This window comes from Nanorana parkeri, unplaced genomic scaffold, assembly GCF_000935625.1.
Source record: "Nanorana parkeri isolate BGI_ZX_2015 unplaced genomic scaffold, ASM93562v1 scaffold342, whole genome shotgun sequence".
NCBI lineage: Eukaryota > Metazoa > Chordata > Amphibia > Anura > Dicroglossidae > Nanorana > Nanorana parkeri.
Genome location: NW_017306610.1, coordinates 807,078 through 823,487, shown reverse-complemented (window position 1 = coordinate 823,487; position 16,410 = coordinate 807,078). Strand labels below are relative to the sequence as shown.

At 40.3% G+C, this 16,410-nt stretch overlaps 1 protein-coding gene across 2 annotated transcripts in view; it reads right to left on the bottom strand.

Annotated features, from left to right (window-relative positions):
* Positions 1 to 16,410, bottom strand: part of RNF128 (ring finger protein 128, E3 ubiquitin protein ligase) — a 59,686-nt gene that overhangs the window by 17,123 nt on the left and 26,153 nt on the right. For both annotated transcript variants that reach the window (XM_018558484.1, XM_018558485.1), the window contains exon 3: positions 4,628 to 4,699. In XM_018558484.1, the coding sequence (XP_018413986.1) occupies positions 4,628 to 4,699 (72 nt within the window). The remainder of the gene's footprint in view (positions 1 to 4,627; positions 4,700 to 16,410) is intronic.

Below are 16,410 nucleotides of genomic sequence, written 5' to 3'. Positions count from 1 at the left end.
TCTGTCCCTCCAATGAACACTGGAGAAACAGTGAGGGGAAATCCCACTGTCAGTCGTCGCTCTCTGCAGGGAGAAGCCGTGAGCTGAGCGATCATCGGTTTGTGATCACTCAGTTCTCGATCTATAGAGCAAGCGTGTGACAGCTGCAGTGTTCCCACCCTGGCCATTGGGAAGAGTATATTTTGCACTCGCAGTACCCCTCCTTTAAATCCGAATTCCAGGCCAATTAAAATACAATGAAAAAAACTCTCCTGCCGGTATGTGTTAAACTATGAATATGTGTGTAAACCTGTAACAATCTAGTTTTCAGTATGATAGCACCATGTCTCACTGTATACAGAACTTCTAAGCAAATCATATTTTTTGTCATTCAGTTGAAAACTTTATCAGGAGATCCTGACAACTTCCTGTTGCAGGCTGAGCTTCGGCCTCTTTGAGTCAGGATGCCAAACATACTGAAATAGATTAGGGTTTTATGTACGCTTTTTGAAAGCAACTAGTATAAGTAGCTTTTTTTTTTTTTTAGACAGTCACTTTAAATACAAGCCTGCAGTGGCTCCAATTTGCCCAACTAATAAAATTCAAAATACTAACAAACAACATACAAAGCAATCTACAACTCCGCCCCAACCTACATCACTGACCTCATCTCAAAATATCACCCAAACAGTCCTCTCAAGACCTCCTGCTCTCTAGCGCTCCAATTGCCTCCTCCCACGCTTGCCTCCAGGACTTCTCCAGAGTGTCCCCATCCTCTGGAACTCCTTTTCTGTCTGTCTGAACCCCATTCTGTCTGCCTATCTCCTAAGCTGCCCACCTTTAGGCGGTCCTTAAAAACCCATCTCTTCATGGAAGCCTACCTCATCTCAACATAACTGCCTTTTACTTTCTCCAATAACTCAATCCAAACAACTATTACCTTTTGTATCACTTGCCCCTCCCAACCCTATTGTTATGAAACTGTATTATAAATTGTATTGTAACTGTACTATCGCCGCTATTTTGTAAAGCACTGAACAAATTGTTGGCGCTATATAAATCCTGAATAATAATAACAACATTTTGTATTATTATCATCAGAAATGGAAACTTAACTCCCGATTATGCCAAATTAACTCCTTCATCCCCTTCTCTCCATAAAAGTTCTCAATTCTTAAAATATGTTCTAATTTTTGTTGCATTTGTTTTATTAATTTCCCTTCTTCGGAGTCATAAAACAATGTTTCTACATTTTTAAAAGTTCTTCCTTAATTTGTAAAAAAATACCATGCCATGAAAAGAAACATTTTAGACTGTGAGAGGGAGCAAGTTACAGGGACATATTTGTACTTCGTATCTACAGCATCAATAGTTCTTTTAATCACTGAATGAACGTTTTTTTTTGTGTTAACTTTTATGCATTAAAAAATATATAAAATATAAAAGAAATCTGAATCAATCGTCTCATATCTGAAATATGAGAATTGTTAGGCCTATATGGGGTAAGCAGCTGAAAGACTTGCAGTGGTTATAGCTAAAACTTCCAGCACCTTTATAAAAAAAAAAAATGTCATGTTGGTGACTCTTCCCCCTCTCATATGTTCAGGGTATAATGCTTGCTTAGTCTAGGGATACAACTAAAAATCCTATGGAGGCATTGTAGCCACAGGCACAACTTCCACAGGCAGATGCTAAGCTGTTATTGAATGAAGGGGATATATTTGTGTGTAATACTTACCTCATTCCTTGGTCTAGTGCAGGGGTGGGCAAATCTGGCCCTCCAGCTGTGCTTTAACTACAACACCCAACATGCCTCTGGGAGTCATGCCTATAACTGTCTTGCAATGCCTCATGGGACTTGTAGTTTCACAACAGCTGAAGGGCCAGAGTTGCCCACCACTGGTCTTGGTGGCAACCACTGCTGCAGTCTTTTTTCTTCTCACCACAAAACGTGGGCAGAACCTCAAAGTTGTCACATGGAATGTAGGAACAGTGGTGGCCGCTGGTCCTGCATTTTAATGAGGTCCTCAGCAAAAGAGGAGGCGACACAACCAGAGAAGAGGATTGGCTTAGTGAGTCTAGTTATCATTAGGAGTAATATATATCCCTAGAGTAAACAAGGGTTACATCCTAAATATATGGGGTGGGGGAGCACCCACATATCACTGATGTGTATTACTACACAAGGCAGTTGTGCACAGGAAACCGAGGCCCTTGCAGTGTCAAACCTACACTGAGGGAATGTCCCACACATTAGGACCCATTTCTCTAATTCACTGCTTGCCCAGAGCATGAGGACATGTAGTAAACCATACTAGAACAGGGTAAGGGTGAAGCTGCATTAGCTCTAATAATGAGGATATTGTAAGAGATTAGTGTCATATCCTCCGTCCAATTTAACTGCTCAGAAGTGGCTAAACCACTTTAATCCACTGAACTGTAGGTAATTACTTGGGTTACAAAACTCCTTAGCTGTTGTGATGTCAAAGATAATTAGAAGGTAATTATTTACTCTGAAGTGCTTCGGAATGGCAGAAGAGTGATTGATTTGCAGCCTTGATAGCACAGTGTGCAATTTTCTGCACATATAATATCTGAAACAAGCCTCTCCAAAAAAACCTCAGCCTTCTGAAAATGCCAGTTGCCTTGCTTTGAGGCTAGGTTTAGATCTGAGCAATACCCGGGACGCGCATCCCGGGACCGCGCAATCGTGTGCTAATGCACACAGCAGTTGCCGCGCTGCCGCATTGATTTCATGCGGCTATCACTGAAAAAAGGTACATTTATCTTGCTGTGACACGCGGCTTTAGTGTTAAAACCGCATGGGAAACCACGCGATCCACCCAGTGCGACTGTGGTGCCATTAAAAAATAATGGCACCGCGATCGGCTGTGGTGGGCGACTCCGTGACCGCCCAGCAATCCACGCGGTTTTGTGCACGGATCGCCCAGATGTGAACCTAGCCTTATGCTGACCTACTGGCTTCAAAACCTTCTCACTGTCAGTGAGCCTGGAACTAGAAGGAAGATCAGAAGTGTCAGAGGAAAATCAGTAGTCTTTATCTGCTTGTTATAAGCCAGTAACTCAAAGTATTCACGTAAGCAGCCCTGTAGGACAGCCGGGCAACCAGCATAGAAGGAGGGGTCAGAAATGGCAGTTTCTATATTTCTTAGATGACAGATTTCCTTTAATCCAACAAGTAACTATCAGCATCATCAAAGCTGAACTCCAAGTTGATTTAAGAAACATTTGTGCAGTTCTGCATTCATTAATTCACGATTACATTTTCCAAATGCAAGCAGTGCAAGTACCTGAATTTGATTTGGTCACTGGCAATCCCCCTATACAACAGCACAGATACTGGGAGTGTGAAGGGACGTGCCGAGAGCCATTCATTTTTGCTTCAGTGCTCATGCATTAACATGCTAATAGAGTGACAGAGAGCTCTACAGTCTACTGCGTCTACTTTCAATGTCCAGTCCCAGGTTGGAGAAAGGGGCAAGAACTGTGTTACTTAACTGCAGCAGACAAAATCAGGGATCATGCCCTGCCAGAAAAGGCTGTGCTGTCTGGCAAAGCTGTGTAAATCTCAGAAGTGCATGGACAGAAATTCTAATTCTTTGGCAGTTTAAATAGCTCCCATATACTGTATGTATGTATGTATGTATGTATGTATGTATGTATGTATGTATGCATGCATGCATGTATGTATGCATGCAATCTGTGTATTTCGTTGGCATTCTGGTGGTTATCTCTACCCTTCCCCAACTTACCCCTAACCCCTTGCCCTGTAACACCTACGTAAGGTGTACTAGTTCTAGGTGTATGGAGCCAGAGATGGGTGAAAGGTAAAATACAGTACACATTCAATTCTTCCACCAATATATATGTACAATGCAGGGACAGCAACAAAGACGACCCAGCAACATTGCTCTGACAGGTGACAGTCTGGATTATTATACTTGGGAATATGTTACCGAGTAAAAAAACATGATATGTGGGTGGCCGTTTGCCACCCCTGTCATCCTAGGCCACTGTCTATGTTGGCTAGAAAACCAACCAGGTCTGCTTGTTAAAACTGAACTCTGGCATAAGAAAATATTGTCTAAAAATATTGCCTAAATAGGAGAGTGATGTTTTTTGAAGCTGGGTGTCCATCGAGCATTTCTTGCAGATCTGTGCAGTAATCCACTTTGCCCCTGGGAATAAGCTTCATTTGAACTGCTGCTCTCACCTTGTGCAGGGTGACTGGTCTTGTATCTGCCCCCTCCCATAGTTTTCTACAGGCAGCCTGTAGCAGGAGGACCCTGTGGGTCCATCCAACAACTTTGTCCTCTGCACAGCACAGTGATGATGTAACCACTATTAAAATAGTAGAGAGAGTTCTATTCTTTGTGGCGATTTGGGATTATATTTAAATGTAGATTTTCGTGACTGGGCTTGAGCTTTAAAACAGGCCATCCAGGTTGTTTCAACACAGAATTATGTATATACATGGTTATGCAAGAATGGTAATAAAAAAAAGATCGAACCATAAGAGAATTATGGCCTACATTGTCCAACAAAATGGGGTTATTTTTTGGACAATGATCATACATGTAATGTAGCACATATAACAATAATGAAAAGGCATGTCTGTTATTATTACCATGTCTCCTTGCTTGATGGTGCGGAGTTGAAGATGACTGATGGCTTTCTTTGCTTCATCCTTTAACTGTTTCTGCAACAGAATTTAAGCAATTAATTACCCTGTTAAAATTTCACATAAAAAAGACTGTATAAAAAAAACAACAACAAGCATTAAAAAAATCTGCTGTCCAACACAGCTAAGAAAACCATATGTTTTTAATATAGGAATAGAATTTCTACTGTTTCAGCTGGAAAGGCTATTCTTTTATTAGAATGGAAGGTGTAGCAGGATCTATACAGAAGTTGAAAATTGAATAAGAAATTTAAACAACTTAATAAACTTCAAAAACAGAAATTCTCATATTAACCATAAATGTGTGAAGTCCTTTCACTGTCGTTTAGCTTAAAAATATCCCATTGTATGTTACTGTAAAGATTTTTGTATTCACCTAGGACCTTTCGGTAAATCATACTTTCACCCATCTGTTTACTTTGTTAGAGGAGTAGGTGGTGAAAGCCTTACCAGCCTAATAGACCTGAATGGGGTTACTACAAGGATTATACTGATTGAGTGTATTGCTACCTGTACACTCTGGCCTCTAATGCAAGAGGCAAGCCAATCACTTGTGTGTGAGAAACAGTGGTGACTGTCTGATGCTTCTGTCTGCAAGCATTTGTGCAATGGTTCCAAATTTGAGATAGTTAAAGCAAAAATGGTACATGAACACGTCAAATCTGCTGAAATTACCTGCAACAAATTCTGCAAATAAGGCTCTGGCAGTTTATTTAATGTAACAATGTTTATCATTGGCCTAAGGTAACGATTGCTTCGTCTGTCTTTTGTTGGCTGGATCAGGCAATAATCTTTAAAAACTGACAGGCATCAGCAGTTGGACATGTTTAAAAAGTTGTTTTTAAAAATAAATAAAAAAAGGGATTTTTCAACAAATTCAACAAAATAGTCAAGAAAAAAGTAACAATAGTAGCAATCTGGGTGCCCACTGTATGAAACTGGGCACCTAGATGCAGATGACCCCCCCTGTCCACAGACCCCCACAACCACCGGGCCAGGGTTGTGGGGAAGAGGCCCTCGTCCTCATCGGCATGGGGACAAGGTGCTTTTCCCAGGGTCTCTCCTGGAAAAGCACCCTCCCAATGTGGAGGGCATGTGGTCTTGTATGGTGCAGGGTGGGCACTCACTTATCCCCCCTTTCCTGCTCTGCCAGGCTGCTGTTCGGATTAAGGGTCTGGTATGGGATTTTAGGGGGGACCCCACTTTTTTCTTTTTTTTTTACATTGGGGGTTCCCCCCTAACATCCCTACCAGAACGGGAATTGTGGAGAGGAACCGAACGCGTTTTTTTTTTGACAACTTAAAAGGGGATTTGGTCTGCTTCGGCGGACCATTTTCCCCAACCGGCTTTGCCGAGCTGAAGGAAATGCATTCGGCTTGACTGTGTGCTTTGGCTCCTTTACTCGCTACTGAGAATAGTGCCTACAGCAGCCCTTCAGTTCGGCTGAACCAAAGGGTTATTGCAGCTGAAGCGATCCGGGAGGATTAGCGTAAAGTTCAGCTACATCCTTCGGCTCTTTAGTGAATAACCCCCATAATATGAACTGCAATGTACAGATTCATATTGAACAGCCCAAATGTACATAAATAAAAACCTAAAATGGGGGGGGGGGGGGGGGAACCTGCGATAAATTTACAATACTTCTAAAAACATTTATGATTGTAAATCAGGCTTGCTATAGACCAATTACAATATTAAACAGAGTCCAGACATATGAGAAAACTAATATTTAAAAAATAGGTTATTTCAGGGAGTACATGTAACCAAATAAAAAAGGGCTCTGTGCTCTTTGCATAACCTGTAATAATTGAACAGTAAATTTGAATCTGAACAAATAATTGGATTCCACAGATGTCACAGGACACTAGAGGCAGTCTGTGCCAGTCTCTCGTTTCACTGATCAATTACTGGTGATTGTATATTAATCAGGCGGATACAGGCCAGCTAGCTGAGGAGCAAAGCCCCGACAGATACTTGAGGTTTCCTCATAGGAGAATTATTTCAACAGTAATTGTAGCCAGGGCTGTCTCCAGGCTGCACAATAAATATTGTCTAACAGATATGGTCAACAGTAATCAAAAAGCATGGAGGCCTATTAATGTCACCTTAGAATTTATCAGTATTTGTTTGTAAATGCTTGGAGAAACAAATAGGCCAATGAGATCATACTTCCTGTTCCAGCATAAGCACATACTTTCTCTATCAGACTCCATTCTGGCTGGTAGAGAATGTATACAGACAAGTATACAGAAAGATTTATAGAAAATACATCCCAAAAAAGGTGCTGTATTTTAGAGGAATAGTTCTGTATATATTTTTTGGAACAATTGTTTTCATCGCCAGGAGCTTGGTGCAGGTAGCATTGAGGGCAAATATATCTCTCTGTCCCCATTAGGGACATTTACTGTATTCTATCTAATTGTCCTGATTACCAAGGTCACTACAAATGAAAGTCAGGGTAAATGCAAAATTTTGAGTTGCCACCAGAACAGGATTAGGAGGGTAAATATGCCAATGAGGACTCCTGTTCCCTTGACAGCTGGCTAAAAGGGGATTTCCCTCACATTGTAAAGATATTCTCTCACTAACTTTTTTTTTTCTGCAGGACAGGAGACAAAAGGAAATCTCCTGAATGAGAAAAATGGCAAGATGGCAAAATAAATGAACAGTGATTTTTAACCTTTCTCCACTCAATCCAAAAAGGAAAACATGTTTGGCTTTAGATATAGTTTAATCCCTTCACCACTAACACTTAACTTCACTACTTAACACCTGGGCAAACCTTTTACACCTGACCTACCCCAACCAAGCCTTAACATTAATCTCAAGTCTGCTGCATACTTGCTTATCTTGAAGCCTCCCTGCCTAATGCCAGCTGTCCCATTTCAAAATAAATTAGTGCCGAGAACCTAGCATCAGTATAAACTGCTCCAGTAGAGAGTTAAGAATGTTTATAGTTTTGTTAAAATATGCAATGGGGAAACATATATAGGCAATGATAAGGTAAATGCGATATCAGAATACATTTGTCTTGACATGATGGCTTAATGTGTTGGGAGGTTCTTACTGGAAACCTGGATATCAGGCTGTAAAATCTTGGTGGGGAGCCTATAAGGATTCAGAGGGGGGCACTTTGGCCAATAAGGTAGGTTACCTAGATACATTAAGATTTAACTCAGGAGTCAAATCTTAAAAAATGCATTCAGGTACCCTAACTGTTAACAAAAATGTAATTTATTTGTGTAGCACTCAGCTGTAGATCCTCAAATCATCTCTGAACTTGTACTGACACTGTCCTTCCTTCTGGAAGATGGCTACTTTTGTATCCCATGGTCCCTATGTGTTCTAAAGTAGCCACCGCTCAAAGCTCACACCTGTGATGACTACGATCTCATATTTAGTTTACTAATTTGGATTAAGATTGTAGTCCATCACAGGAACGAGCTTGGAGTGGTGGCTACTTTACAACACACACACACAGGGACCATGGGGAACCAAAGTAGCCACCCTCCAGACAGAAGGACAGTGTCTGCAACAATTCAAAGATTATTTGAGGATCTACAGCCCAGCGATACACAAATCTACATTTTGGTTATAGTTAGGGTACTTGAATGCATTTTTAAGATTTAGCTCCTGAGTTTAGTGTAATTTTAAGAGTGCTAGCTGTTTAATCTTTGGCTGGGGGTAATTTTCCTAGCTTGGATGACGTTAACAATTAACAGACTAACAGGAACAAGTTAAGGTTAGAGTTATTACGGTTAAGCACATGTTAATGAATATGTTTCATGTTTAGATTAAGGGTAACTTTTTTATGGGGAGTTAAGTCAATTTCTTGAGGTGAAGTTGTTTTAATGCTTGGGTGTGGGGAGGGTTAAATGTTTGGGTCATGTTAAAGGTTAGGAGGTCAGGACATATTGATGGTTTGATTCTTTTAGTGATGACAACTGGACCTCTGGACTTTTAGACTTCCCTCCCTCACAGCCATGGGGGGGGGGGCTTTCATCTGAAGCTTCATCCAGGTGTTATAGCGCATGTACCTTTCTTACATCTGTGACCACTTTGTCACTTACAGTGCAGCATACTTACTTTCATTTTTTAGTTAACTGGGGCACCTTTGACCGCATAGGATCTATACTAACTGGTTGAATATGCCTAGGAGTGGACATAAAAAAAAGGTAATACAAATAATAAGCAATGCTTCTGATGGCAAACTTGTGGCAATTGGGTCATTTATATTACAACTTTAAAGAAAAAAAAAATATTTCAGTGAGCAGACCCAATACATCACTCTATGTAGAAGAATGAAAAAGTAGAGTAACTGGTGTACTGGGCAAAAATGGTGGTCCCAGTGCTCCAATGATTCTCAAGTTATGGGAACTTATCGCCCCACATTTCACTTTTAGGGAGATATTTGCTGTCAATTGGTCACCTTAAGTCTGTCCACTACCTGAATGACATTCCTTCTGAACAAAATATTTCACTGCATCAAGCTCTGTCATATATTCGAGACAGCTTATCATTTGGGATAAAATGTTCATAGATTCAATTTTGTTCAAGGTTTATGAAAGATTGAACAGTGAAAATATTACTTTTTTCCGTTCAAAAATTGATTGCAAAATCCAAGATTAGAATTATCTTATCTAAAGCACTAGCATATTCTGAGAACTGAACAAAGGTGAAAGTACAAAGATTTACAACAAAAAGGTAAACATTGATTAATAGCAGGATATGGAGCTTTGAGTTCCTTTCATTTGTTTTACCATGCACATGAGTTTAGCTAGAACAACAGAGCTAGCTAGTTGTCCATTCAGGAAAAGAGAGCTATATTATCAGACAGTGTAAAAACACAAAAATGACCCCTTTCTTTTAGACTACAATTGTATACAAGAATAGCTACAGCTTTCAAGACAGACTTGTTTCTCAAGAGTATAGGTTTCTCAGGTGGATACCATGCTCATGTTTCCTACTGGTTTCTACGTTCAGAGGAACCAGAACCCAAAAGACAATTCAGGTTTAAAAAAAAAAAAAAAAAATGCACTCATTGCATCAGTCGGCCATTATAAATAAATGCCAAACTCCAGGGAAAAAAATTGAATATTGATATATTATTGATGTTTATGAAAAATTCTGAATGATAATTTACGAATTGCACTGGGTGTATACATTATCATTAAAAAGCTGCATGTTATGGGTGAAGGGATGCTGCAAAGTATGAAACATCTTACCTTGCAGCATGCAGTCTCCTACACATAACGCTGGTCTTCTGAGCAAGTTTCTTATCGTGAATTTCATGTATTTGATGGAATTGTTGGACGTTTTCAGGTTTAAAATCATCCAATATTTCCCCAACGGTCCTTAGACAAACATGGGAGTTATAGCTTAAAGTGACACTTAAAACTCAGGAGTTAAATCTGAGTGGCTATGTTTGTTCCTCATGGTCCCCGTGTGTGTTGTAAAGTAGCTACTGCTCCAAGCTCACTCCTGCAATGGACTACAATCTCATGTTTTAGTTTACTCATTTGTATTTAAATTATAGTCTATCACAAGAGCGATCTTGGGAGTGGTGGCTTCTTTACAAGACACACAGGGAATGAAAAAAAGCCACCCTCCAGAAGGACAGTGAATACAAATTCAGAGAGGATTTGAGGATTTACAGCCAAGTGATGCACATGTAAGCTACAATTTTGTTAAGTTAAGGTACTTGAATTCATTTTTAAGATTTAGAATCACTTTAAACCCCATTGAGACTGAGTTACTTACATAATCACCTATTGATAAAGCTAGTCCTATATTACTTCTTTCATGGACACCCTTTTCTGTTCCTCTTGTGCCAGGTTTGTCACTAGGAACGTTTCAGGAGTGTATGTATTAAAACTCCAATTTGTAACCAGTTTTGAATATTTGTAGAATAAAAGGACTTGTAAAAATCTGACCCATTTGGGAAGAAAACATTTTGATTCTCCCCAATCCTAAGGCTGGCATCACTGGGTTTTGTTGAAAGGGTCAGAGGTAGTAAGCAGCAATTCATTCCATATTTCTCTTATGAAGAGTTTATTTTAAGATCTATGATTGAAGTTATACTATAAAATCTACCATTGACAACACATGTTACTTTTTGAGTACAAACAAAAATTACAACAAATCTTTCAGAATATACATGTACATAAAACAAGCAACAAAGCTACCCCATCCTGTATATGTGTCATTTTGCAACAGTACAGATATGCAGGCCAATAATGTGCAACTTTGGGGTAAAACTTGATAATAGGACTACAGATACCTGTGCCAAAAATTTTGGTAATATTTTATGGTCATGTTAATTTGTTTAATGCAAAACCACATCCTTGTGCTAGAAACCCTTTGATATAAGAAGAGAAGAAGAAAATGGATAAGGGTATTTGGGACTGGGTATAAAAGTCCCCATCACTTGGCTGATTGTTCACGGTTTTATATCTTATGGTTAAAATAAATAGAAACTATGGCACACCCAAATGAATCATGAAAGTATTACATAGGAATGGGAAGTTTCTGTGTCTTGCAACAAGGAAACTGCAGAAATCAGAAATACCATACAAAGAAATACCAAAGTTACAAAATGAATTAAAATAAGGAATACATCTATGAATATATATTTCCAATGCATGCATGAAACTATCCAGATCAAGGGGGTTATTAACAAAAAGGCAAATGTATATTGTCCATTTCACACCGAGAGTGTAATACAAGGAAAAGGCAGTTATATAATACAGTGCAATTTCTTTATTTGCTGCTACTTAACTGAAGTGAATGATGGTTGCAAATCCCAGAATATCTTGCCCAAGAATTCCCTGCATTCTCATCCATAGCCAATTGTTAGAGGCTAAACAAGGCAAACTATGTTTTACATTTTTTAACCCTGAAATGTAAGAGGAACTTAGAGAGGTAGGGAGATGCAAGACTGCAGTCACTCATTAATTATTTTAGTGGGAAAACTAGACTATTTCAACTTGTAAATGCAGCGTTGATCAATCCAACTACACCCACCTGGGGGTCGCTTTTTCTTTGGCACATATCTTGAACAGGGCCGGATTCCCCACAAGGCCACCGAGGCCTGGCCTCAGAGTTGCAGGGAGCAGAGGGGCGGCAGCGGTGTGGAATCCCCCCCGACGCCCAGAACATACAGTTCCGGGGGCTGGACAGTAAGTTGTTTTCAAAATTTAGCCCTGTTTTGGGAAAGCAGGGCTAAATGTAGTGTGAGGAAGCCGCTTGTTTACAAGTGATCCTCCCCCTACGCGCCTACCTCTCTCCTCGCTGGCTCCGTCTTCCCCCTGCTGCCAAGTCTCTCTCCTCACAGGCTGCCAATGCTGGGAGCAGAGCAGCAGGGTTAAAATTAACCCTGCCACTCCGTGTAAACAGTGAGAGGGGAGAGCAGTCTTCCCCTCTCACCTGTCACAGAAGTTCCAGCACAGCGCTGTGCTAGAATTCCTGTCCTGGAGGTGACAGGGTCAATAGAGATTCTGTCACCTGCAAATGCTTTCACACAGGGGCTTGTTAGCTCCTGTGTGATAGCGATAAAGTTAGGTAAAATAAATTGATTAAAAAAATGAAAATTAAAAAAAATTCACGTTTTGGTTTTTTACTAGTTTCTCTTCCTTGGACCACTTTTGGATGGTCATGGCCACTGCAGACTAGGAACATCTCACAAGAGCTGCAGTTATGGAGTTACTCTGACCCAGTGATCTAGCCATCACAATTTGGCCCTTGTCAAAGTCGTTCAAATTCTTACACACTTGTCCATTTTTTTCTGCTTCCAACACATCAACTTCATAGACAAAATGTTGACTTGCAGCGTAATATATCCCACCTACTTCCCAAGTGCCATTAAAATGAGAAAATCAATGTTATTTACTTCACCTGCCAGTGGCCATATACGGTTATGGCTGATCGGCGTATTAACAGAGTTTGGTCATTCCAGTAGAGAGAATGGTGCTGCACAGGAGGCACATTTAACTGCAGATAATTCAGTTATTTAATTAAAGACCAATAGAAATTTCAGTTTGAATTACCTAAATATATTCCAGGTGCATCAAAAATCAATACGGTGTGCCAATTCTAAAGCTGGCCATACACATAGATTTTTGATCAGAAATTTTCGTTGCTGCTAAGAACCCTTGTTCGATTCTAGCTCAAATAGCCCATCATGTACAGACCAATGTCGATATTGATAAACGTTCATTAGCCATACTAACTCACCGGATTTCGTTGATCGGCGGAACAGATTTTTGTTTGCGCATGTCCAGTGTTCTTGCCGCAATCTTTTTTCGTACGAAAACGCCACTAGTCCATCGATTGTTGTACGATTCAGAAAAAGTTTTCCAGTCTGACCGATCGAGGAAATTCAGCCAGGAGTACAGTAATTAAAATCGTTGGTGTCCCATCAACTGATCGATTATAGTTCGAAACACCATTTGTGGACAATTTACAAATGAAAATCGAAGGACTATGGGCACCTTTACAGTTAGTTTTCTTTAAAATGAAGCACCCACAACCTGAACAGAAAAGTCTGCCCTGCCAACATGGTGCAGAGTGGGACAGTTTGCTCTCTGCTGAGGTCATGCTTCATTGCAAAAAAAATTAATACACATTTTGTTTTCCATCAGTTTGAGTGCCTTTCTAAATGTTTTTTTTTTTTTTACAAAAAAGTTGTTATGTACTAGCCTTGAACCTACAGAAAGTCTTGTGACTACTCTTGGCAAACTCTTTATCCCCCTTATCTTTTACTGCTTAGCTTCCATAGAAGTAATTGAGAGATAGTCAGACGTTTCATGCATATCTTCATCTGTCATATTAACTTTGAAAGCCTGATAAGGTAATGTGTTTTAAAGAACTGGGGTTAGAAGTGAATTATGTGACACTAATTGCACATAATGCAAGAACAAACATTCAACTTTCATATGCAGAATACACTGGCCCAGGCTCGGATGTCCCTGAACAGTTTTTTTTCATTCTATGCATTTCTTATTACTCTATTATTAAGCAATTAAAGGGGCGAGGCAGCTAAAATCTGTCTTGGAACTTCTTATTCCCTAACGTACAAGACAGGTGTTCCAATTTTTCCAATGTAATATCCACTCCCAATGGAATATTTAGATTGGCAATTACAAAATTCTCAGCTCCTGCTCTGCAAAAAAATGTACTGCAGTGATTTTAAAGGTAACATTTTACTGAAGGGTATATGTGGGCCTGCATGTCTGATCTCCTTTTGAAAATATTTATTCTTGGCTATCCTTGGCTTTAGAGTTACTGATCTGGAATAAGTATACAGGAAGTGACATCAGAATCTGCATGCTTGGTCCTGGGATTAGAAAGTAGAAGTCCTCATTCACACTAGAACGGCCAGCACATACAGCTCTGTGCTGCGTGCACGGCCGTATTGGGCAGCTCCTGGGAAGGACAGGTGCTGCTTGCGATTAGTACGCAGCCCCTGTCCTTCTCTATGGAACTACGTGGCCGTACACCACCCTACACTCACCCGCCCTGCACGTCTGTGACAGGGTGGATTCTGTCTGCATCCTAATCACACGCAGCACCTGTCCTTCCCGGGAGCTGCCCGATACGACCGTGCACGCAGCACAGAGCTGTAGTTGCCGGCCGTTTCGACTGTGAATGAGGGCTTAAACATTCTGCATCAGATTGACAGCCAGGTAACTAGCTTTCTCAGAAGGTCCCAAATTGCAGTCTGCAATTTTTTTATTAACACAGTTTTCCCTTAATTTGACTTAGTAGATATTATTATCTATAGCACACACCAGCCTCTTGCACTGGTCCAAATAAAAATGGAGTACCTTTTTAAAAAGTAGTTGAAATCATGAAATACAGTCACTTAGGTAACAAGATACAATAGGGAAGGCATAAACCCGCTGGTGGGTATTCATTTGCAATCTGTGTCCCTTAGGAAAAATGTATCTCGCTTCCTACTTGTCTAAGCGACAAGAATCAAAGGATAATCTCACCAACGTATGGGAATTCCTGTTATACAACTGTAACAAGTGATCCATTGGAAGATTTGGCCTCTTTTTATGTTCCAGCAAAAACTTAAGATTTTTGCAGTTCCAGGGACAATGGTCACCGGGGCAATCAGAAGAGGAAAATCCCCCTAAGGAGGACACCGACAACAAAAAAACAATGACAGGATTGATAGCCTTTCCCTACTCTAGTCCAGCCTTTCTTAACCAGGGTGTCTTTCAGTTTCCTCAGTGCCTTACAATTTTAACACAGCATTATGGCTTTCCATCGTGCAGGTAGGCAGGCTGGCCGCTATCACCATGACAACGATGCTAATCAGTGGAGGGTGGGATCCATCTAGGAGATAGTTTCGTTGTTAAGCTGGCCATACAATTTACAACCATTGCACGACTTTAGTCTTGCGATGGTTGTAAGGTAATTAAAATCTCGTACAATCTGCCCATCTTGGACAGGCAGATCATACTTGCGATCATCGCATGCCCGCGCCGCTGAGGGATGGGCTTCCGATGACTGCAATGCTGAGTGGGCAGTGTGTGCTTGCGCACACCAGCCCGTTCGGTATTTGTCTCCCAAGAACACCACTAACCCGCCGACAATTGTACGATTCTCGGCGGGTTTTCCAGCCTGCGCGGGAGACAAAAGAAGTCCGACCTACAGTAAAAACGGTTGCACGCCTTCCATACACCTGCCTATTATGGTACGGTTGCGGGATTACCCGCGATTATCGTATGATAAATTGGCAGGTGTATGGGCACCTTTAGGGGTCCCTCCTTAAAATCCATACCAGACCCCTTTATGGCATAACGGTCTGGCATGGCTTTTGGAAGGGTGTTGACATTTTAACATTTATGGTTTTTACACTTTTACACCATAAATTTAACATTTATGGTTTTTACAGCTGCTTTTGTCCACTCTAAATAATAAAAAAAAGGTAAAGTGAGTAAAGGGAATGACAGGGAATATATAAATTCTTCATAAGTATTTCTGCACATATATAATCATGAAATACAAGTAAAAGGAATTCACAAAGTCTTGTGCCAAGTTTTAACAAGAACAATTTTGCATATCATTCAAGTGGAGTAAATGGCCCCAGATTCACGTACATGCTACAGACACTTATGTGAATCCATTTAGAACTGACAAAACCAGGGAAACAAGTAAAAAAAAAAAAAAAAAGTCTACTAGTAAAACAGTGCTTTTACATAATTGGTTTAACATTTCTATTGTCAGGAGAAATACAAATGACTTGATAAAATGTATAATAGGCAAGTGTTTTCATGATATGTATAAGACACAAATGAATATAAAAGCAATAATAAAAGCCAGCCTGTACATATTTATCTTCAAATGTTCAGTTTGTAATTACTATACTAATGTGCAGACACAGCGAGCAGTGAAAGGAGTTCGATGCTAGATGTCCACAAATGTGGAAAGTCCCTAGTGCTGGATCGTGGTAGGTATGCATTTGTGAAGGGGGAGGGTGGGGCCTAATGTCAGCGGAGGGGGGCAGAAAAAAATAGAACAATCTCTCAAAGTGCACTTATTAAGTGATAATGAATTAGATGAACAGGTAACCTATAGCTAAATATCTCCAGATTGGGGATTTCCCCAAAAATTTCAATTTGCCCAATTATGTCAGGTGAGAACTTGAGCACTTTTCATTGCCCATGAATGATATGTGCGAGACTAGATTCATATTGCAGTTTAGCTGCGTCTTAGGTGTG